The sequence below is a fragment of the Gavialis gangeticus genome, unplaced genomic scaffold, assembly GCF_001723915.1.
Source record: "Gavialis gangeticus isolate Ggan-Ray unplaced genomic scaffold, GavGan_comp1, whole genome shotgun sequence".
Lineage (NCBI taxonomy): Eukaryota > Metazoa > Chordata > Crocodylia > Gavialidae > Gavialis > Gavialis gangeticus.
Window position 1 is genome coordinate 24,180,628 of NW_017729022.1, and position 24,802 is coordinate 24,205,429.

General features: G+C 40.1%; 1 protein-coding gene across 9 annotated transcripts in view; it reads right to left on the minus strand.

Annotated features, from left to right (window-relative positions):
- The window catches only part of GRIP1 (glutamate receptor interacting protein 1), a 493,469-nt gene that overhangs the window by 165,966 nt on the left and 302,701 nt on the right, over positions 1-24,802 (minus strand). For all 9 annotated transcript variants that reach the window (XM_019514681.1, XM_019514682.1, XM_019514680.1 and 6 more), the window contains 2 exons: positions 1,540-1,675; positions 407-552 (listed from right to left, as the gene is read on the minus strand). In XM_019514681.1, the coding sequence (XP_019370226.1) occupies positions 407-552; positions 1,540-1,675 (282 nt within the window). The remainder of the gene's footprint in view (positions 1-406; positions 553-1,539; positions 1,676-24,802) is intronic.

The following is a 24,802-nucleotide window of genomic DNA, read 5'->3' on the forward strand; positions in this document are numbered from 1 at the left end:
TGAGCACTTTTGAAAATGCAATCATAAATCGTTCTGCATTTGACAACAACAGGAAAAAACAAGTTATATTATTTTTCAGTTTTATTATATATAAAGCTCACGCTGCATTAGTGTTCATAGAGAAAGAAGGCTGGAAGGGACCTTAAGATTCCACCCCTTAAGTAAAGCACTGGAACAGGTTACCCAAATAGGCAAACCCTTGGCTGGGATAATATAGGTGGGGATGGTCCTACTTTGGGCAGGAGGCTGACCTAGATTATCTCCTGAGGTCCCTTCCAACCCTAATTTTCTATGATTCTAAGTTAAGAAACCTTATATCATAAGGTAGAGAGAGCAAGAGCAAGTGAGAGAGACAGTATTCAATTATTACACATGTAAGGGATTTTCAACTACTCCTGTTACTTACAGACTGGAGGGAGCTCGTATTCCACTTCTAAAACAACCCTCTCGCCAACGTTCTTGAGCAGGCTGATGATCTCATCATGGCGAAACTTGGTCAGGTTGATTCCATTCACAGATTTAATGTAGTCCCCTACATCCAGCTGGTCACTTCTGCAATAGGTACATTATCTCTTTAGTAAACTTGTGAGACTGGGACAGGTTAGCCAAGTTCCTTTCAATGACACTTTCAGCGCTGACAAAAAAATCAATCTTGCTTGCATCTAAATTCAAACAAGCAAAAAAACTTCCTGTGTGAATCATTCAAATAGTACGGTGACTTTTCAAGATTTTAGTCTAATCTACTTCTAGAATATAAAAAAGTATGTTATTAGAGCATTAGCATCTAGGTAAGAAAAGCTGCTAAATATGCCAGCTTTCTGGTTATAGTAGTGTTTAACTACATCTGGTAGGACTTCACTTCCTGGCTGTCCTCTTTTAACCTGGAACCTCTCACCTGTGTTTGTTTGGGCTACTGCCAGAACTATTTTCTGGACAAAGTCATTACTTTCCCAGCCAATATAACAAAGTAATAGTAAATGTGGCACAGTCCAATGGCACATATTCTGCTCAGTCACTTGGAATGATTTGCCTTAACATCTGTCTCTCAACCAGATTCTTTCTCAAGTAACAGCGTGTCTGGCATTCCCTGTACAAGCAGGATGCTTAGCTATTTTTAATCTTAAACATTAAATGAATCAGCAGCAGTCATTTGAAACTATGGTGTTACTTATATTTCAGCTTTTCTGCTGCTGTTTTGCCGTCACCATTTATCACCAATGCATTTTTATAGATTTTGGTCAAGCAAAAAAAAAAAAAAAAAAAAATCAAATTTAAAACATTTATAAAAAATTATTCCTTCAATGACTTTCAAACACGTTGCCGGTATTTCTGGCTTGTATCAAAACAGCTGTGTGAGATGCAGTGGCCTGAATGCTATTTACATGTTTCTTTCTATTAAAATGTCTCGTTGTCTCTTTTCTGATGTGCTGCTTTTCAGATGCTGTTAGTCAGTTATTTATTAGTGACCTTTTTGATGCAGTATGTATTTTTGAAGCAATCACATCATATAATGTATTTTGTGGCTGGAGATGTGGTTACCTAGCAGCAATTCCTCCTTGACGAAGGTTAGATACTCTTGGTTTCCCATCCTTGTCAATTCCACCCGATACTGTAAGCCCCAGGGTGGTGCCTTCTTTTTTCATTAATTCAACTATTGTTGAGCCCTTGAATTCCTCTGTTGAAAGAAAATTTTTGGCATTATTAACATTTAAATAGTATCACAGATGTTATTTTTTTAAAAAAAATTCATTAACTCTCAAACAAGTAATTGTGTATGTTAATATGAAAAAATGTGTTCAGTGGCATATTCTTTATACTACTATTTACGGGTTTTGTACATATAACTCTGCATAAAGATAAATGTGTGGCAGATATTCTATAACTAGTTATTAAAAATGTACCAGTGGGGTAGCACAGACTACCAATAAAGTCCGGCAAAGCTTAAACAAAAGGTCATTTTTTCCCTCTGTTATTCCACATACTCAAATAGTTAATTTCACAGTTGTCCTTGTTTTCTCTCTTGCCCAGGCTTTAATTATTTTATTGGGTTAACAAATTACTAGGATTAAAAAATAATGGTCAAATTATGCAAATTATTTTTGAATCCGAATTAATTTTGAGACTATAACTAGATGTCAGAACTAACCAAAATAACTAGGTATAGTAAGATTTAAGTAAAAGATAAACTATATCAGATACAATCAGGTCCCACTTTTTAAAGACAAAAGCAGTGCATTGTAAAGCACTTTGGCTAGGGACAGAAATTACACACAAACCAGTTTATCCAGAGATCCAGCCAGGGAGTAGAGGGGAGGGGCCAGCCCTGCTGTGGAGCAGAGAGCCCTACCCAGCCCAGAGAACATGCCAGGGTGCTGGGAGAGTCTGGTTTATCTTAAACCAGCAAGTGGTCTGGGACAGACATTGCATAAACCGGTTTACCCATACCAATTAAGTCTGATACTACACTCAACCAGGTTTATTGCAAATTGGTTTAGCCATTTTCAAACAGGTTTATGTGCACTGAACATCTGTTCTGTTCTGTTTAAACCAGTTTCTGATCGCTTAAACTGGTTTATGTGTGATGTCTGTCCCTAGCCCTAGTGGTACATGAGCTAGCCAGTTTAAAGGTAGCTCATGCATGTCTATACTACACTGCAGGCACTGCAGACTCATACAATATAATACCCAAAATTTGCAAATTGCACATACCTATACTTCACTACTACTACAATGAAGTATGGCCATTTCATTACCACCAAAATAGCCCAAAGCTTGGACAAGATCAGCTTATAAAAAATTAAACCCCCCACAAGATAGTTGCGATACTGGTAGGCAAAGGAAAAAAAAGCAACCATGATGAAGATGCTCTTATTTTTCAAGGTACATTATCTCCAAGTGTTAAATTCAGTCTGTTGTTTATGAATACCCTTGGATTCTTTGTTGTTGCTAACCTTTTCCATAGCATCATCTGAGAGTAACACTTTCTGTTGTCCTGGTTGACTATGAGATTTCATCCCTTTATTCTTGCCATCATCAGTTCTCAGCAGGACTACAGAAATGTAACATAACTGGGCATGTAACTTTCAGATCTTAGGATGTGGTAATGGAATCTCCCTAGCAACAGGCTACAGTAGCACAGGCTACTGTAGACTTATAAATTAATGTTTCAAAGTCATAGGATATATTTAAAATACATTTCAGCATGCTGGCATGGCTCTCCAAAATGCACTGAAAAATTTATTGCAGTTGATCAATACATCATAGCAATAGGAAACACCACAAAGCAAAATATTGCTGTGCTTTTCTCTTTTATAAAAACATGCAAGTGAATCTAGGGCTCATGAGAGCAAGTTAATGGTTGGGCAAGTACAGTGTACACTGGAACAGAATATGCAGAAGATTCTCTATACAGCTGTAGCAACAAAACTGTGACCTCCAAACATCCCTGCTATTTCAGTCCCTGATAAGAGACAGGCAGAGACATGGCAAGTGTGACAAATTGTGTGGTGGCTTACAGGATGTACATAAAATGACAAGAAAATTACTTCCAACTTTATTTTAATTTGGGACCAATATAGGAACTGAAATTGAAAAAATAAAATACTATTATTTGTCAAACTGTAGATGGAATAAATGACATGAGCTTAAAAGAAATCAATAAATTGCAGTCTTAGCATGGCTTTGCTTTGAGTTTTGCCTTCCACAACAATCTAAAAGGCACCAAGCATTATGTGAATAAATCATCAAAACAAATTTGTGATATGGACCTAAATCACTATTTTAAAGTAAAAAAAGTAGGGGAAAAAAGAATGTGCGTGTCAAATTTGTAAATAGCCAAAATCCACAGCACTTCTATTTCAACTTTAGAATTGCATTTTAAAACTAGCATTTCAGACAACTAATAATAAGTGCTCTACACACGTATAATAATAAAGAAAGATTTTTTTCTTAGTGCTTATTTAAGAGCTTTGAGCCTGAAAAGATCTAAGCACATCCATCCTTGAAGGCTAGGGACAGAAGTTGCACATAAATTAGCTGAATTCATCAGAAACTGGTTTAAGCCTGTAACAGAACAAAAGTTCAGTGCACATAAACCACATTCAAAATGTCTGAAACTGGCTTAAGATAAACCTGGTTGAATTAGTATCAGACTTAACTGATTCGGGTTAAACCAGTTTATGAAACTTCTGTCCTAGACCCCTTCCTGGTTCAAGTTAAATCACAGTTCCTCAGCATGCTTTCCAGCCCTGGGCTGGGCTGTACTGTCTGTTCCAGCAGAGAAAGGCTGGAGGGACCAAGGAGAGAGTCAGGGACTGCCTCCCTCCCCCCCACCCAGGCAAACGCAGTCATGGTCTGGGGCCAGGGAGGGCAGTTAAACTTCCCTCCCCCTGAGTACAGAGCTGCCCTGCCCTGCTAAAACCTTACTGCTGGCTGCAGCCATGGACTACAAATCCCAGAAGCACTTAAAAGTAGGAAAAGGAAATGATGAGCAACCCTGCACAGTCCTGCTGCTGTAATTTTGGACTGCAAATCCCAGAGGCCTTGGGGAAAGCAGGAAGAGGAAGCAAACACACAGCCCATGCTAGCTACATGCCAGACAGCTGTGCTCTATTGCCCCCTGGCTTCTGGCCTCAGCCACTGCAGGCATGTGGCTGCATTTACTGAATCAAAAGTGAATGTCTGTCCAGTTGTTTCTTAGTTTAATCTCTGCAGTTTAGACTAACCTGAAAAAACTGAATTGACTCAGCCTTGGGCTTTTTGACTCTCTGTACTTAGCTCAAATGCCTTGGTAGTGTCCAAGTGATATTGTTGCCGTAATGGTCCAGGAAATAAGGGAGAGGCAAGAATTCCAATGGGCGACATTATTATTGGACCAACTAAATGGTTAAGATAGACATAGGAAAGTTTCCAGTACCCGTGTACACTTCCTTAAGGAGAAAAGCACAGCACAGTTAAATACCAAATGGAATAAAAGCTTGCATAGAACTCTATGTGTAAATAAAAACAGGATATAAGAGAAATTATCAGGTATCCAATAGGCAGGAGAGATGCAGTGAAACCTTGATGAAGGAGGAACAAGATTGTTCAGGAGGGCCTCTAGCACCTGCAAAGTGCAGAGGTTAAGCAAATATAAGGTAGATTATAATGGACCTCGAAATTCTTGTCTATGTTAAGTCCCTGGTACTTAGTGTCCAATAGGCTAATGAATTTCTGTTCCCATGCTCATCTCATAAGAGTGTTGGGTAGACTTCCTTTGAGCACAAGAACTATGAGGTCAGAAAGTAACTGTTTTTTCTGTGACAAATGTTCTCTCACTGATCTTCTAGTGTCTCTGCCCTTTATCTTTTTTCAGAGATCAATCACCATACGATATATGCCTTGTGAGTTGTCCCATTTTGCTCTAGTATTTAAGTAAGTTAATTAAGTTATTCTGACTATGTAAGACAGTCTGCCTAAATATAAATTTAAATAGTATTTTGAAACGTACCATTCTAAAATACAGAAAGAATTTGTATTTCCTGATTTGTATTTAGTATAATATAAAAGAAATTCTGGGATCAAACACCTCTCTTATACTATTACTCTCATTTCAATGAATTTGACTTTCATTAGCATCTCATTGGTATAACAAGGTCAATGTTTCCTCTGCACCCCACATGACTATAAATTATTACATAACAGGTGCTCAGACATAAAGGTGTTAAATATCAAGATAAAAAGGGGAGGGAGGGAAGGAAGGAATACAACAGTACCTAACAGAAACGCAGGGTGATACTAACAAATATTTTTTTCCAAAAAGATCATCATGATGAAGGTAAATGTGCTCTTCACTTCTGAATTTCAAATATGATCAGAATTTTTGGTCTGTTTGTTCAAATAAAGAAAATAATTTGCTTTATCTTTTGATGGCTGCCGATAACATATGCTAATGACTAGAAAGCATTTTACAAAAATAAACCAAATCATTAGGGCTATGAAAAACAGCACTGTTCAGCTTTGATTTCCATTTCAATGGAACAGTGTTTCAGTTTGAGTTTTGTTTAATTTTGAAAGCACTGTTCCATTTCCTTTCGTCGAAACTGTTTTGCTGTTTCATCACTGTTTGATGTTTTGCCCATAGGCTATAATGGGGAAGAATGAAACTGCCTATAATTGTGTCAATTCTTCTGAGGGCACAAAGCCTGCTAAGTTTCAAGGAGATAGGTGCAGAAGTTTCTGGGAAAATGCACCTCAAGGTGTTGACAAGCAAAACTGTCATTTGCCACCAGCAGCAGCAGCCTCCTGGCTCCTGTCATCTGGCAGGAAGATCTTGGGGGCCCGCACTCCTCTTGGGGGTGCAGGCCCCTGATCTGCCTGCCAGATGACAGGAGGCTGCTGCTGCCACCTGGGACCAGCGCTGGGCGCAGCCTGCACCCAGCACTGGGAAGACTGGTGCTGCCACTGGCCCCAGCCAGCAGCGACAGCATGCTGTCATCCCATGCACAGATCTGGGGGCCTGCACCCCCAGGAGGAGTCCAGCAGAGCTCCTGCAGCCCTCCCAGGGGTATGGGCAGGCCCCTGATCCACCTGCCGGATCATAGAAGGCTGCTCCTGCCACCTGGGACTGGTGGCAGCATCAGTCTTCCTGGGGCTGGGTATGGGCTATGCCCACTGCCAGTCTGAGGTGGCAGGAACAGCTTCCTGTCATCTGGCAGGCAGATCAGGGGCCCACACCCTCGGGAGGAGTCTGGCAGAGCCCCACAGCCCTCCTGGGGGTGTGGGCGGGCCCCCAATCTGCCTGCCAGATGACAGGAGGCTGCTGCTGCCGGCTGGGCCTGGTGCTGAAACCAAATATGCCTGGCTTCAAAACTCGAAATGTTTTGAAACTTTGAGTGCCCTTGTTTCATTTCAAAGGTGTTTTGAAGGATGTTTTGATTTCGCTGTTTTGAGCTCAAAATGCATCGAAACAGCTTTCAAACAAAACACTCAGCAAAATTTTGCACAACCCTACAAATCATCAGCTTTCAGAAGCAGGTGTGCCTTTCCCTTTTTAAAAAAGGAAGATTAAAAACTAGAATACAAGACAGATTTTTACAAAACAACTGCAAACTGAGAAAATATTTAATCAACACATACCTATTGCCTGTTTTCAAATTTCCCCTGATCACTGTAGCATTAAATTTATGTATTAAAACAACATTTAAAAATACATGAGCTTCTTCCAAACATTCAGTGGGCATCTGTCATTCTTCAAAGTGAAAATTAAGTTTTCATTAATTTCAAGAAAATACACAGAATTCTTGATTTTCAAGGAATACTTCTATATGTTCAATGAATAATGTTGTGTAGTCTAGGAGAACATGGGGTAAATAACAACTGAAAAGAAAACCAAACAAAGCCTACTTTTGCCTCTTTACTTACTGTTTATTTTGTACCTTAATATGAATAGATACATGTATAATTAATGAGGGAAATCTGTGGAAATTTTTAGAAATGCAATAGTTGTGGGGATTTCACCTCCAAATCAGCAGAATATTTGTATAACTGCACTTACTAGCAATTGCTTTCTCTTTTAATTGCTTATCTATATGCATATTTCACCCCAGGAATATCAGAGCAATTTGGAGGCAGGTGTCTGAGCCTTACGTGAATGATGTCTGGACTAGCATTTTCCTAAGTTTGGAGTCCACTTTGGAAATCTGCACGATGATGTAGTACTTTGAGGAGGGCATACTAAGTCGTAAGTGGTTATTCTGCAGGACTCTGGAACAGACATGTTTCAAAGGGTGGCCACTAACAGCACTTGGACCATAGTGCCCATTGTTAGTGGGTTCATTCTAGAGACTTTGCAGCCTTCCCGGAGGCTGTTCAGCATCTAGTTAAACAGTCTCTGGGGAAAAAGTATTAAAAAGACAAAATTATTTTTATGTTGCACATGTTCAGAGCTGTTCAATGTACAAGGAGTGTACCTAAAGGGTGAAGATAACTTAGATCACACTAAGGGCACTTAGAACACGAGTGTCTGCACATTAAAGTTCATTAACTTGTGCTAATTGCCCTCCACGTGTCTCAAAGTTTCATCACTTTAGGCCAGGGTTAACTCTGGGCAATACTGCCTAGCTCATCTTAAGGGAACTTCAGTCTATTCCACAGAGATATAACGAGAAGTTTACAGTCTTCCAGCATGCACCACTCCCAGCCACCCCTTGCCCACCACCACCCAGAGCAGAGACAGAGCTCAGATGTCCTGGCTCCTAGCCATGGCCCAGCTTGCCAGCCTACTAGTAACGAGTCAAAACTGTGCAAGCAAGGAACAGTATTAACCCTTAATGAGTGATTGCTCATAGGATATTTTCACTTTAGCACCACTTAACATTTCACAGACATAATATGATTTAAGAATAATGTGTAACTTCACCCTTAGAGACTAGTAAGTTCAGAGAGGCATAAACTTTTGTAGATGATTACATCTGAGAAAGCATCTGGTAGCATCTGACAAAGTAAGCCGTCACCTATGAAAGCTCATGCCTCACTGAGCCAGATAGTTTTTAAGGTGCCACTTGTCCCTGACTTCTCAAGAGCACAGAGCATGAGAAGCAGGCATATGTTTCAAGCCATGGTTTTTTCTGACCATAATAGCTACACTGAAGTTCTCACTCCAGTTTCACCAAGACTAGTAGTGGAAGTTCAAGCATATATAAGCCAGTAATTTTGTGCAGTTTTAACTCACTTTCTTGTGTAAACCAATTCTATTCCAGAGCTAGCCTGTCCTCCGCAGTGACAGCTGACAGTACAGGGAGCAGTGGTCTCAAATTGCAGCAAGGGAAGTTTAGGTTAGATATTAGGAAGAATTTTCTCACTGGGAGAGAAGTACAACACTGGAACAGGTTACTCAGAGAGATGGTGGAATCTCCATCCTTGGAGGTTTTTAAGACCTGGATAGACAAAGCCTTGCCTACAATGATCTAGCTGGGGGTGGTCCCGCTTTGAGTAGTATGTTAGACTAGATGACCCCCAAGGTCCTTTCCAACCCTAATTTTTCTATGATTTTGTGATTTCTATTCAGGTCAGATCTAATCTATCAGGCACAATCTATACTAGATTACAATTTTTATTCCCTCTGTACTTTTGGCAGATAACACACATAGGGTGTGGCATATCAAATCCTTGATTTTAAATAAATGACCAAAAAGAATAATTGCTACCACTCTAGGGATCTTATGGATGATGAAAACTACCTATGAGAGGTATGGCTTTGTGTTTTTGAGGAACAATTGTAAATGGGATCTAACACAAAACAAAACAAAAGTGGAAAAGTTTTTGGACTAAGAATAGGATTCCCTCTTAATTTTGGCCTTTAGTTAGGTTGTAGTGCTTGCAATTCATTTGCATAAAAATCTCCTTCAAAATAAAATGAAAACATCCATAATAAACCACAAAAAAAAACCTTACAGGAAGAGTCAATGAGTACATATACATGTGTTTACACCTTTCTATGTGTGTAGGGGTTGAGTACAGAGAAGATAATTTGAGTTACCCCATCTGGTTTATTGCATCACATTTCTTTAAGACATAGGGCAGCTGTGATCACTTTCTTAGCTCTTTCTGTCTAGTGTTTCACTTTGTTTTTAAAATATATCAGGGACTGAAAGAAATTTCACTTCAGAAATACATGCTTTTCACTCTGTTTCCCTGAAATGGCAGATGACAATGCTCGTAGAGCAATAAATCTATGTAAGTAGAAAGGAAGTAACATAAAAATAAGAAATATTTTTCCAGTCCACCTTGTTTTTGGAGGGTGGAAGAGCATTAAAATGGCTATTTCTACAGACACTTTTTAGTAGGGCTGTGCAAAGCTTCAGTCCCTGATTAGATTCAGCGGAGATTTGGCCTGATTTGGTGGCCGAAACTCCAAATCCAAATCGAATCAGAGGATCCTTTAATCTCTCTGAATTGCATCAGAACCCTCTGAATTGATTCTGAGAGATTCAGAAAGATTCGGCGATTCAGACAGACGCAGCTTTAAATATTTTTTCTACATACTTCTAGGTAGCAGGGGTTCATGGATGCTGCAATGCTGGGGCACATGGAGTGTCCCACAGAAGTGCAGGGGGCTCCCCAGCATGCTCAGCAGCAGACCCAGAAGTGGACCAGAAGCATTTCTGGTCCATTTCCAGGTCTGCTGGAGAGCGCGCTGAGCAACGCCCCCCTCCCTGGCTTGGTGACTGGTGCCTTCTGGGTCTGGGGGGGGCACCTGGGGTCCCTCAGTAGCTGATCACCAATCCAGGGGGCCCTCCCAGCACGCTCCCTGGCAGACCCAGAAGTGGACTGGAACTAGTTCCAGTCCACTTCTGGGTTCACCACTCAGCACATAAAGGCCCCCCCCCCCCCCACTCCTGTGGGATGCTGCATCCACCCCAGCATCTCAGCGTTCACAAGCCATGCTGGTACCTTGAGGTATGTAGAAAAAATATTTAAAGCTGTGTCTATGTCCAAATCCGAACCGTTTATTTTCTGAATCAGCATCAAATCTTTGGATTCGGATTCGGCCAAATTGAATCAGGGACAATGATCTGAATCAAATAATTGAATCACTGTCCCTGATTCGGGCAAAACCGAATTGGATAGGGCCTGCTTTGCGTACTCTTATTTCTTTACTCACCTGTGTACTAAAAGGAGTACATAGATTTAAAAACATAATCAAACACTTTAAAACAAACTTCAAATTAATTAACAAAGACCCAGGTTAGTTCTTATTTTGAAGCCACCAGTAATTTCTTTTCAAAGACAAATAGAAACTTGGAAATAACCTTTATATTTTGCATCTTTTGCACAGTATTTTGGAGTCCTAATGTCTCCTTTCCTTCCCTTCTCATCTCCCACAAAGTTTTTAATTTTTTAATATGTATTTTACTGTTTTTATATAAACATTTTTTGTTCTGGTCTTTTCTCTCTCTCTCTCTTAAAAAACAACAATTTTAAAACTTTTTCTTTAAGGAACGGTTGTATGACTTCAAGTGCAAAACAGAATTGCTAATAAAAGACAAATACAAAACATACAGGCTCCAAATTTCTAAATCTGTTATGTGCAAGGAGGAAGGACTTGCACCACAATTTTGCATTCTCAGAAATTTATTAAAATGAACCTAGCAAATTTAAGAAAGCACAATTTGTTCAAAGACAAATAGCATCAGGTGACAGAATTATTATACATAATTCTTGGGTAGCCCTTAGTAGAAAAATTCAGTTAAAGGAGGAAAACAGTGGTATAAACTATACAAAATTAGGTATCCAGCAAATATGAATGCTTTAATATATCCTCATGAGAGGATAAGTATATTGGAGTCATTTTAGATACAAAATATTTCTTTATTTTGTATTGTTTTAGTCAGGAATAGTCATCTAACAAAAACAAAGGTATACTCTGAACTACAGACAAACTCAGTCTTGAGTACTGGCTGCAACAAACTGACCCAGGCCAATTAATTAGTTACTTACAATTTGTAATGCGTGTCAGATTTCAGCTGCTTCAGACAGCTATCTTGGAACAGATCTACAGAACAAAACTGCAAGCTAACTGGATTACAGTATTTCCATTTCCCACTTTCCTGGGTTGTCTTCACAGGCAACCCCAATACTGTTAAGGCATTTGCCAACTAGTTTTTGTTCTTTTTTCAGTGACTGTGTAGGAAGTTTTGACCATTTGCTTCCAATTTTCTGCCACAGTAACAGCAGTGGGTGAGCCACATGACTCCTGAAGAGAGACTGTCTCAGAGTAGTACGTTAAACTGGTATGAAAGAGTTTTCAAAAGTGATGGCACTTGAAAATACAGTAGGGCTAGAATGCATGATTAACCAATTTTTTGTCTCTCAAGTTTTCAGGATCTCACACAGCGAGGCAGATAAATCTGAAAAGGAGAGGGGCACTTTAGGCTAGGTGCAGATGTTAGGGGGAGATTAGATTGCATTAAAAATGGCCACCCGATCTAACTTAGTTCACCCAGGTGTGAACTGTACACTTAGATTGACCTAACTAGGGATCCAAGTGGAAACTGTACAGAAGTTCAGTAAATTTATATCAGTGTAGAGACTGATGTAACTGAACTTTTGTACAGTCTCCAACACAGCCCTGGGGTTGGAGAAGCCTTGTCACTGGCCTTAGCACTGGGGCCACCCTTTTCCTACCTGCCTCCTGGCACTGAGTTATTTTAGGCCCCTGGGCCCTCACCCATCCCCCAGGCAGATAGCCCTCTCCCACAGACTGCTCAACCTCCCCCCCCCCCCCCCCAAGCCTGCCAAGCCCCCAATCCTGCAAGACACTTCCAGTGCCAGGAACCAATGGAAGTAAGTCAGAGTGTGGGGAGGAGCAGGTGGGATGGGGGGGAGGGGTCATAGATTCATAGGGGCTAGAAGGGGCTTAGAAGATCATGAGGTCCAGCCCCCAGATCACTGGGTCTATCCCCCACCTGGGGTGGGGGTCAGAGGGCTAGAAATAGCTCCTGGTCCCAGGGGGGCAGAAGTCCCCCCATGGACTCCAGTAGCCTCCCCACAATCCCTCCAAGCCCTCTGTGGACCCTGCTTGCCCCCCCAATCCTACTAAACCCTCCCAGTCTCCACCAACTCCCCCATGGAACCCGTTTACCTCCCCAATTCCCCCCTGAAGACTCCACTTGCCCCCCCCCCCAGTCCCCCACCCATGGACCCTGTTTGTCTCAATTCCTTCTAAAGACCCAACTTGTTTCCCCAATCACCCCTGCTTTTTTCCATCTGGAATTTTCCCAGTTCCAAGCTTTATAAAAATCCACATAACTGGTGCACAAAGCTCTTTGGCCAATTCTTGTAATACTTGTAGGAACAACTTAACATGACCTGAAGATTTAAAAACGCTGAATAGCTGCATTTTTTACTTGCCCCCAAGACAGTAATGGACTAAACAGCATTTCCTTATCAGCATAAGTATGAAAACATCACCTGCTTCCATCCCAACTGACCTTAGGTTGGGTGGCCATTTTTCACTCTATCTAACCTCTCCAAATGTCTGTATGTACCCTTAGAGCCCAGGGAAGCAACAAATGTTGAGTTTCAATTTGCTGACAATTAGTGAACTATGAGGTGATGTGGGTGGATGAGATGAGTCATGTTGGCCCTTTTCAAAAATTGACTAAAATTAACACCAATTAAAAACCCCCCAACAACAATGACCTACTCTGTAAGAACAACCATTAAGTCCTTTAGCTTAAATTAGAGTGGCTTTTGCTTTTTTTAGAAATACTGGGCTCCCAATTGTAGACCTAAAGTTACAGATGAGCTTATTAAACAGCTTAACACAGCTCAATTAGATGCTAATGATGAGGGAGGGATGGAGCTCTTGGATTCCATTAATTTTTCTACATTTCTGATCAAATCAGATGCAAAGCTTAATGATCCCATTCAATTGCTAGAGAGTATACAGCTAATAGGTATCTGAGCCAGGTATTCAGACTGGGTCTAAATGATACAGTTAAAACTATATCAGGTTTTGGTAAGGATTTTCCTCGGTGAAGATGCCTCCTCCATCTTTTTAATAAGATTTATTTAAATTCTTTTCTACATTTTTTATTATTATTTTTTATTACTGAAAGATAATACAAGGCCCTGAAGAGCTGCTATTAACATGCTGAAGTTAGATCCAATACAAAAGTCCTAGATGACTGTTTAGATTATCTGCTCCTGTAAGAATAGATCAGATGATATTTGAGCCCAATAATATATATATATATTTAGTACTAAGACACCTTACCTTTTAAAAACGCATCCAGTCTTGATCTGGAAATAACTATGGATAGACAATCCACTGTATGCCTAGGTATCTTTTGTCAGAATTTGTCTAGAATGCATCACCTAACGACTTTCTGCCTTGCTTTAAAGAACCATCCAGTATCATACAGATGTAAAACCTTGTATCTGTTGGTATTTAAAGGGAATGGTTTTTAAATAAGTCCACCTCATAACTCTGAATTGCTGACCTGTCACTACTGGCCATGCCACTAATTTTTGAGTCATCTGAAGATTTTACTACTACTGATTTTATGTTGTCTTGTAGATCATTATTAGGGAGCATTAAATGGTGTCACTAAGAAAAAATCCTATCATGATCCAATATAAGCAACCTGGATGGATATCATGTCTTTATTTACTTTTACTAGTTTATATCACCTAGCCAATTTCTATCTGTGTCCAATGCATTAGGAAAATCTAAGTTTATCATATCAACACAGTTACCTTTATCAATCCAATTGAGTTCTCACCTAAAAAACATAAAGCTTCTCTAACAAAACTTATTTTCCCATAAAGCTTTATTGTCTGACATCAATTATGCAACCATACTTAAATTCTTAAAAAGTTACATATTTTGTAACTTTTTCATGAGCTTGTGTGGGACAAATAGCAGGATAAGTAACCCGTAAGTCATTTCATCTACCCTTTTTTAAATATAGGCCCAGTATTTTCCCAGCCATGTGGAATTTTCCCAGTTCCAAGCTTTATAAAAATCCACATAAATGGTTTACAAAGCTCTTTGGCTGATTCTTGTAATACTTGTGGGAACAACTTAACATGACCTGAAGATTTACAAGCATTTACTTAGAATAATTGCTTTTTTTTCACTTCCTCCCTAAACAGTGATGGACTAGACAGCATTTCCTTATCAGTGTAAGCTATGAAAACATCACCTGCTTCTTCCCAAATAAAAAAAATCACTTTTACATAGGAATTTATAATTTTACCATCCTTATCTAACACTGAACCACTATCATTAGGATAGGTTGCTTCCTTAAATCCAGAAATAGCTTTTCACAGACTGAGAAGCATTATTTATGTGAAACCATCTGACTCCTTGGTTTTGTTTAACTCTCCAACATTAGGTAAAGGTACTAAGAAATCCCTAAGGTTGCTGTAATTACCAATAATCTATATTTTTACTTTTTTAGTTGGATGGAGGTTTATAAAACACTAATTTTCTTTGTCATTTCAAGGGATTCTGCTTGAAGCCATAAAGTAACATGATAGCACAGAAAGTATGAAGGTGCAAGGAGTATATGCTAAACTAGCTTTATATGCTACTGGGTTAACTGTTATACAAGTATATAGCTTGTTAGCGAACCTTAAAACTGAGAAAGAAATTTGAAGTTTTAAACAGCACAGACAAGACAAATTTCCCCCATTTTGATTAATGACTACATATTTAAAGTATTTAGGAGGTAGGATTCTTATTCATCTGTAGGATACACACAGTTGAAAAACTCTTTCCATTCTGTGTAGTATTCAGGGAGATTTGGCATGATAATTACAGTAGATTTGTCATTGTCCCTGTTTAGAAGGATTAGTCTTTGTAAAATGAATGTGCACATTGTCTACAGATGTTACCTATTGTCCTTTAGAGAAAAGATATTAATGAGAGAGTGAAGTTTTTTTGTGATGCACGACTGGCAAGGAATATGATCGTGTCTTGCTCTTGAAGCCTGCCAAGGTAGTGAGAGGCCTTTTCCCCCCTATTCTGTATATAGCTTGTCAACTCAGGTTTGACAGAAAGACAAAAAAATATGCTACTGGGGATTTTTTTTTGTACATGCCAGTGAATTTAGTTACAAATGTGATGGATACAAGAGATCTGTCAAGCATGGCAAAGAGCTGTCTTAACCTGCGTGTGGTAATAACAGACATGTTTATTATTAGTTTATTCATTTGTTTAGTGGAGAACACAATTCCCAAATGCTTGCTATTGGAAAAATGGCAGTTTGAAAATAGAATAAAGTAAAAGGGAGCTAACAGAAGTTTGTATAAAGAAGCTGAGCTCATGGAAATGGCTTAAGAAGTGCCCTCTATTTATTTTTTATCAAAGATTTAGCATTCATCTAAAAAAATAAAATTTATGGATAAATAAAGCACAGAGATATTTTAGATGTTCTACAACAGAAGACTGCCAAGAATAAACTACTTCATTTAATCAGAAACAGCTACAGAGGAAAGGAAAGTTACGAATGGTTACAAAAGAGGGATTGTTGAGGTTCACCCAGAATTCACCCAGTAATTTGACCATTAACATTGCATGTAGTAGCAAGAAAACATTCGAATAAAAAGTAGTGTCAAGGCTAAAACAAAGACTGGATTAAAGTACCACAACATAAAATACTTGCTTATGTTAATACATGCTGAGTCACAGAAGTGCTAAAACCTCAGCTGCCAATATGTATTTGCAAACCAGAAGGATTTACTATTTTTGTTAAAGATGTTTGCCAATGGGGAAAAAAATCTATAATACGTGCATTTCCTCTCTGCTAACCTGTGCTCTGTATTTCACTAATCAATCTCTTTACTTTGTTCCCTGGGGTTTAATATATGCACAATGAACTAATGGCAAACACAAATGAAGGCAGATGCATTAATTTGCATGAGCTAACTTATTACACAGGCAAACCTACTGAACAAAGCACTGCAGTGAAACAGCAAAACGAGCGGGTTATAAGACAGCACTGAAGAGTTCTTTCTTTTGCAATTTAAATGGAAATGTTTCGCACCAAATTAACCAGGAAATTGAAGCAGTACCATATTAGCACCCAGAACATTGTGTGTGCACAGCTATATGAAGACATCTTAGAGACTAAGACTGTTTCTGTATTTTGTAACAGGCAGTCATTGGCTAAAAAATAGAAATATTCTTGGCTGCCCAGTGACCTAGATACATGTGTTATTCTAGAGCCGGACCTTGGAAATGTCCAATCCCTCTAGGAATTACCTAGAACTCCTCTCCCACTTATTGGATAAATGCTTCAACCACTATGTTACTTAGCAAAAGGAGGGGTCGATCATCCCCACCACCTGTGTTTCCTGGTGGGTGTGACTGGTGATGACCAACATAATGCACTCAGTGTGCATTCAGCATCCTGGTAAGGTAGGTAGGTACACAACCTCTAGGTGCTGTGGATCCCAAGATGATATTGATATCTAATATGCAGGCCTTCATCAGGCTTATAAACTCCCAGAAGGAGTGAAATTTCAGACCAACCCTTTGGCCTCCCATTTCCTACTGCTTAGCTGTAGACACTTCCCTGCTCAATAGCTAGGTACCCTGGATTGTCCTTCGGAGGCACTTAACTCTCCATTGACTGAATGGGAACCATAGGCACCTAAGGCTTTCAGCTGGATTCCCTCCCTGGTTCAAGGTGCCTAACTTACAGGCACTACAATATTCAAGTGGAGTTACTCGTGAGTATGATTTGGATATGGATGGACAGAGAACCTCTTAACGTCAACAGAGGTCTCTGAACCAAGACCTGTCACTTATGCTCTGATTTCCTGAGATATGGTCAATCCACAGGACATTTTGGTAGTTTCAAATCTGGTTTTGTTCCAACTCAGAACAAAATCAAAGATTTTTGAAAATGCTCCTGAACTGAAAATTCTAAAAGACTTTTGTTCCAAGAACACAAAGTGGTGGTATTTCAGAAATGAATGATGCTCCCTGAGATCCCAGCAGCTGCTGACTGCAATTGCCGTTTGTTTCAGCTTCACTGCAGCCAGTGTGAAGCTGGATCCCAGGGCAGCCCACATGGTAGATCTTGGTATTGTGGCTGATAGGCACTCCCATCATGACTTGGAAACACAGGACTCAGAGCTGAAAACAATATCCAGGCTAAATTTATTCATGGCCAGTATACACTCATTTGTTCTTGTGTCAGCATTGTCTTTTGGTTTAACTAGCTTTTATTCTTCCCTAGTGTTTACTTCCTTGATATATTTATACAGAGCAATTATATCCCCCTCTCAGCCTTGTCTGGCTAGGCTAAACAAATCAAGCTCTTTTAGTCTTCTTTCAAGCCCTCTCTCCTCTTCGCCATTCTAGCAGCCTTCCTCTGCACCTGCTCCAGTCTGCATTCATCTTTCTTGCATGTAAATGACTGGCATTTGATACAATATTCCAATGAGTTCTAGTCAAGGTCTTGTACAATGGTATACTTCCCCATCTCTACTAGAAATCCCTCACATGACACACCGTAGGATCATATCAATTCCACATAGCCATCCCATGACTGACTTAGAGGGCCAGGTCTTTCTCCTCCTCTCTTATTTTCAATTAATGAGCTCTCAGGTTCACCAACAATTCTTATCATCAGTCCCTTGCTTTTTGTGCATTATATTTAATTCCATTCCCATAGCTCCAATTTCTCCTGTAGGACATTCTTAGCGCATCTACGTAGCATCAGTGGGCATGAACTATGACACCGATGCTACTGCTCAATAGGACATTGTTACTGCGCAAGAGGGTTGGAAATGACCCATGCGCCTCAAGGACTGTGCAGTAACAGCAGTTACTGCTCAGTCATTTAGTACCTTTGCCTATAAATACTAAATGACTGCACAGTAACAATTTTGCAGTCATGCAGATGTGTAGACGTGCCTTCTGAGTACCTTCCATATAGATACCTCCCATCTTTGTAATTCCTTTTTTTTTTTATACAAAGCTCATTAATGAAAACATTAAATAGAACTGATCACAAGACTGATGAGCATTGAGGAACTCCATTAATAAGCTGGCCAGCTTGACAGTTCCGCTTTCAGCACAAACTATTCTGGCGTTTCTTTAACCAATTAAATAGACTGCAACCCTCTAACAATCCTCACCTTCTTCATGTAGCATTGTATCAAATGCTTTACTGAAAGCCAGACAGGTTGGGTTTATCACAATTCCTTTGTATAGAAAACCTTTAAAAAATCAGGTTAGCCTGACATAATCTTCCATTGCTAAACCCACATTAAATCTTACCTTTTTATATTTACTTCCATATCTTCAATTATTAAAAATGATTCTAAGGCCTTACATATCATGGAGGTCACACTAATCAGCCTGTAAGCATTCAGATCATTTTTTTCCCTTTCTAAATACAGGTATTGTGCTTTACACTCTCCAGTCATGTGGTGTCACCCACAATTTGATGGATTAAAAAAAAAAACCTTCACTATCCAACCTGTAATTTCATGCTCTAGTTTTTTTTATGAGGTGGAGAGAATTTTGTCCTCTGACGTGAGAGCACAACACTTTGAGCTCCCTCCACCTTTGATGTGGTTATTTCTCTTTCCATACACTTACTCCCCGCTAGCAATCTTGCCTTTGCCTGCACATTAGAGATCGCTCTCCTTACTTAAAACTGAGGCTAAGTATTTGCTTAATTTTGGGGACATATCGGTATTATTTTTAATCACAGTCCCATCTTCACTGCATAGTGGATTCACTTCTCTCTGTGTTTGCTCTTTTTTTTTAAATTTATAGAGATGAAGAACTTCTTGCTACTTGATTTAATATCCTTTGGAGGGACTAACTCAACTTAAGCCTAGAAGCTCAATGTGCTCCAAATTCAAGCATTAGGATTTTGAGGCTCTGGATAGCCTCACTCGAGTTGGGGACCTTAAAACTCCCGGCTTCTGAGAAGTCTAGCAGGCAACAGGTTTCTGTCAGAACCATTGTTGTGAAGTTCACAAAACCGTACATGGTTTTATAAAAGGGGTCAAGCTCCACGAACTGACATTGTCTAGCAAAACTTTCTTCAATGTCAACTCTCCAGCCAGATCTAGGGCTAGATGCTTGCACCTCCCAGTGATTTCAACTGGAGGTGTATGTGGCTGATTCTTTTTAACTGTACTCTGATATCAGGCAAAGGAAGACCTTTAACAATCTCATAACTCCTGATTTTCCATTCAAATTGTTTTAGTGTAAAACAGTACATTTTAATACAACAATTAAGACTCAGGTTTTAAAACTGTTATTCTGGTAAATAAAAGTTTTGGTTACTGTAATGGATTGGGCTCATGCGTTTCAATTTTTAACCCATAGGGTACAGGAAAGGAAAGCTCTAGATTGAAGGCTTACTATTATTTTAGCTCATTGAAAATGTGGACCAATCTCTAACTTGCACCAGGGGTGCAAATGTAATTTTTGGTTTCTTTTTGTTAAATTACAACGTTAGGCCTATTTGTAGTTTGGACACATGCATAAAGGACAGCATTTGAAAAACACACAGACACTTTTTGGCTTTATTGCTATTTTTATGACAGAAGCTCTACTTACTCCAGTTAATGGGAGCATATCCCATCTGTTCATATCTGTTTTAATGTCCTTTATGGAACTAAGATTTATCTCGTAAAAAGCTGACATCTTAGGAGCTATTTCTTTTCCTTAAATATTCAGTAATCATCAGCTCATTAAAATGGACAGAAGGGTTGCCTATGCCTACAGGCACGATTTGGGATTTCCTAAGATTTATTCTATACTCTTGGTAAGGGGAAAAGAGAAACTGCTTAGAGTGCTTATTATTGGCAGCAGGTATTTGTCTAAGCTGGAGATGCAGAATAGTACCTTATATAAACACTTACCCTATATATGAGGACCACTATAATTCCCCTAATTTCCCTTTCCCTGGTTCTTTGACAAATAGGCAGAAACAGTGGTTCCTGGCTGCCTCCATAAAAGTATCCAACAAAAAATTATTTATCCTGATATTTCCTTCTCGCTTCTGTAAAATATATTCAACTGCTTCATGGATTTTTCTCCTAAACTAAATATTTACAAAATTCTTCTATATTAAGTCAGCCCTATGAGAAACGTTTTTCTGCTTCCAGAGAAGCTATGTAAGGACAAGTCTACACTAGAAAATATCTTCTGGGTATGGCTATTCCAGCATAGCTATACTGAGGCTAGCCCTCCTAGTGCAGATGAAGTTATACTGACAAGAAGATGATTATGCTGATATAACCTATACCAGTTTGTCAAGTGAAATAAGCAACACAGGCAAGAACATTATTATGCCAGCATAACTTCTTTACCCTAAGGCCTTCTTTGATTTAGGAATGTCACAAAGATAATACCCCTAGCTGATATGACTATCCCAGCAAAATCTTACAGTGTAGTGTGGTTTAAGGATCTCAGAGGGAATCTTATCTCAAAAATAGCAAAGGCCTGGTTTTTTTCAGTTTTTCCAATTCATTGCAAATCCTAAGAAGAGATTCCAATCTCACTTGTTGATGGTGGTCGTGATGTTTTTGGTACTGATTGAAAATGATTTAATGGAGCAACAGACCTGGGCAAATGAAACATGTATTATATAAAAATGCCTAAAAGTAAATGGAGAATTTCCAAGTCTCTTTGAAGGCAAGTTGATGAACTGCCAGGACTTCTGGTCCTAAGGTTTGGTCACCACTTTTTTCTTTAACAAATTAGGATCCTGTACTGTGTTTTATAGAAAAAATGTAATTAAATACTGACATTTGTATTTGGTCATTGGCAGTTTTCTATTTCAGTTTCAACATACATAAAATGGGGACAATAATACTAAGTTACTACCTCTCACAGATCATGTTATTTAAAATATTTGTAATTTGGACCATGAAGTGCACTTTGTTGCAGCACACAAGTCAAACTTATTTGTTTTTTGTCCTCTGAAATGTAAGTAGTCTGAAGATCATAATATTTCTATTGTGCTTTCCAGTTTCTATGTACTTTCGATTGTATCTCTTCCTTAAAAAGGATTGATCTTGCAGTTAGCAGTCTCACTAGCCATAATTCTGCAAATACACTGGACAAATATTAAGTTCTCATTGACTTTATTAGATTGGCCAAACTCAATCTGAAACCTTTTAGAAAAATTATACCCACTTAGCCATAAATTCTGATTTTTAAAAATCAAATACAGACTTTGGGGTGACAATGGGGTGCTCTCGGGTGACAGCGTAGAGAGGCCCAGGAAGGATGCGAGTCCCTCGACAGGTAGTTCAGACCTAGTTAAGGATTACCTGGAGGGCTTAGATGTGCCCAAGTCAGCAGGCCCGGATGACCTTCATCCACGGGTGCTGAGGGAATTGGCTGGTGTCATTGCAGAGCCTTTGGCACGGCTGTTCGAGGACTCCTGGTGCTTGGGCCAACTACAGGCCAGTCAGCCTCACTTCTTTCCTGGGGAAGGTCTTTGAAAAAATTATCAAGGCCACATTTGTGAGAGCCCTGCAGGGGAAGTGAGGTTGAAGGGTAACCAGCATGGGTTCGTGCAAGGCCAATCCTGCCTGACTAACCTGGTCTCTTTCTATGACCGGGTAACAAAGAGCTTAGATGTGAAGGAGGAAGTCGATGTCATCTTCTTGGACTTCCAGAAGGCCTTCGACACAGTGACCCATCCAATTCTGGTAGGCAGGCTGAGGGACTGCGGCATTGACGAATGCACAGTCACATGGGTGGCAAACTGGCTCCAGGGGCGAACCCGGAGGGTGGTGGTGGATGGGTCGAAGTTGACCTGGGAGGGTGTGGGCAGCAGAGTCCCCCCAGGGCTCGGTCCTAGGGCCAGTGCTGTTCAACATCTTCATTAGCAACCTGGACGAGGGTGTGGAGAGCACCCTGTTCAAGTTCACTGATGACACCAAGCTGTGGGATAAAGTGAACACACCGGCAGGCAGGGACCGCATCCAGGCAGACCTGGTAGGTTGGAGAAGTGGGCAGATCTGAACAGGATGCGGTTCAACAAGGACAAGTGCGGGGTGCTGCACCTGGGGAGAGGGAACCAGCATTATGGTTATAGGTTAAGGGCTGACCCTCTCGGCAGAACAGAGGCAGAGAGGGATCTTGGAGTCAGGATTGACTCCAGGATGAATATGAGTTGCCAATGCGACGAAGCAATAGGCAGAGCCAACCGCCTACTGTCATGCATCAACAGGGACATCACTAACAGGTCCAGAGAGGTCTTGCTCCCCCTCTATGCGGCACTGGTCAGGCCGCAGCTGGAGTACTGTGTCCAGTTCTGGGCGCCGCACTTCAAGAAGGACGTGGAGAACCTGGAGAGGGTCCAGAGGAGGGCCACTCGTATGGTTGAGGGCCTCCGTGGCCAGCCCTATGAGGAGAGGCTGAGGGACCTGAATCTCTTCAGTCTCCACAAGGGGAGGCTGAGGGGGGATCATGTGGCTTTCTACAACTTTATCAGGGGCCACCTTCCTGCCCATGGCAGGGGGTTGGACTAGATGATCTGTCTAGGTCCCTTCCGACTCATTGATTCTATGATTCTATGATTAAATTCATCATTCTTTGTTACGCAGTTTTATCACAGTCTTGATCTATGAACAAGATTTCCCTATGGGAAGTTTGTTTTGGCCTCATTATTTTCATAAGCAATTTTGACTTATGAAATACTATCCTGTAACAATTCATCATGATATAAAAGTTTGATTACTCATGGATAAAACTTCTAAGTGCCCCCACTATTCTAATACAGAGCTCTAAACTGTGTGCATCTGTGCACCAAAAAGTAGGTATGTAATGAAAGTGTAGTGAAATCATGAAAGGGTTAGGGGTCAAAGTGAATGAACAATTGAAAATGAGCTCCCAGTGTGATGCTGCTGCCAGAAGGGTTAATGCAACCCAGAGATGTATAAATAGGGGAATCTTGAATAGGAGTAGGGCAGTCTGGAGAGCAAATCATTCATAACAGAAGCCTGTTTATTTATATAGCGTACAAAGATATAACAAGATCCAATGGCTAGAAATTGAAGGCAGACAAATTCTGACCAGAAATGAGGTGCAAAAAATGAGCAGTAAATCTAAATAATCCCTAGAACAACTGAACAAAAGTCATGATGGATTTTCTACCAAAGGCGATTTTTAAAATGCACACTGGATATCTTTGTAAAAGATATGCTAACAGATAAGATAGTTCAAATAAGAGTTAATTCATGGAAATCCTATGATCTGTCTCGAAATGATCACTTCTGACCTTTAAAACTATGCATCTCTAATGGAACTATAACTGTTCTCTAAAAGGAGGTGCCAATTACATATTGAAACACAAAGGATGAAAAGGCTAGTTTGTAATGACCCCATAACTGACTTGGATGTTTTCCACTCTTAGATAGCACAAGCATTCCAAACACTTGCCAAGAAAGCCTTCATATCAGACTATTATATATTTCATAAATATATTTCTCTTTCTTGATCTCTTTCTTTCCAACACATGCAAAATTGAGGGTACACGAGTTCCAAAATGTAGTTACCTCATTTGGCTTCACAATGAAGTGAAAGGTGAAAAAAATACCTGAAAGACTTTCTCTCCAATAAAAAGGGGTCAGTTTGTCCCCTTTGGTATGAAATGTGTGTTAATTCACAATTTCTTACATATTGGCAAGTTAGACAACAACAAAGTACATAATATATAAGACAATGGTAGACTTTGGTATGGCAGATTGTTGCAGGGCACTAAGGTGCCTGCTCCTATAAGAGCAGAAACTGCCTAGGGAGAGAGTCCTAAGAGCCAGCCAGAAGCCCACAGGTGCAGGTTACTATGGCAACAGGCCAATGAGTAAATTAGCCTGCACCGGGTCAGCTGACCAAAAGAGGCATGAACCCCAGGGCAGCAGCTGGCAGAGCTAGCTCTTGGAAAAGAAGCTCACTAGAGAGGCTTGGCTGCCTCTTCTACTCTTGGTAGGATTAAGGGGTTCCAGGAACTCACCAGATACCCTGGCTTATAAGGCACTTAGTGCTGGGAGAAGTTTGATGTTTTAAAGGGACAGAGCACACCTGGAACTGCTTATATTATGTTATCGCCCAGGGGCTCAGATTTTAGTTGCTGTTTGACTGGTGGATTGGGTTGAGGCTACTGGGGAAGGAGAAGGCCTCACTGGGGGCCCATGATAGTTTCAGTTGGTAGGGTCAGAAGGGCCCTGAGCAGATCATCAAGTCTGACCCCCTGCCACGGCAGGAAAAAGTACTGAGGTTAAACGACCCTGGCAAGGTGTTCATCTAGCCTCCTCTTAAAGACCC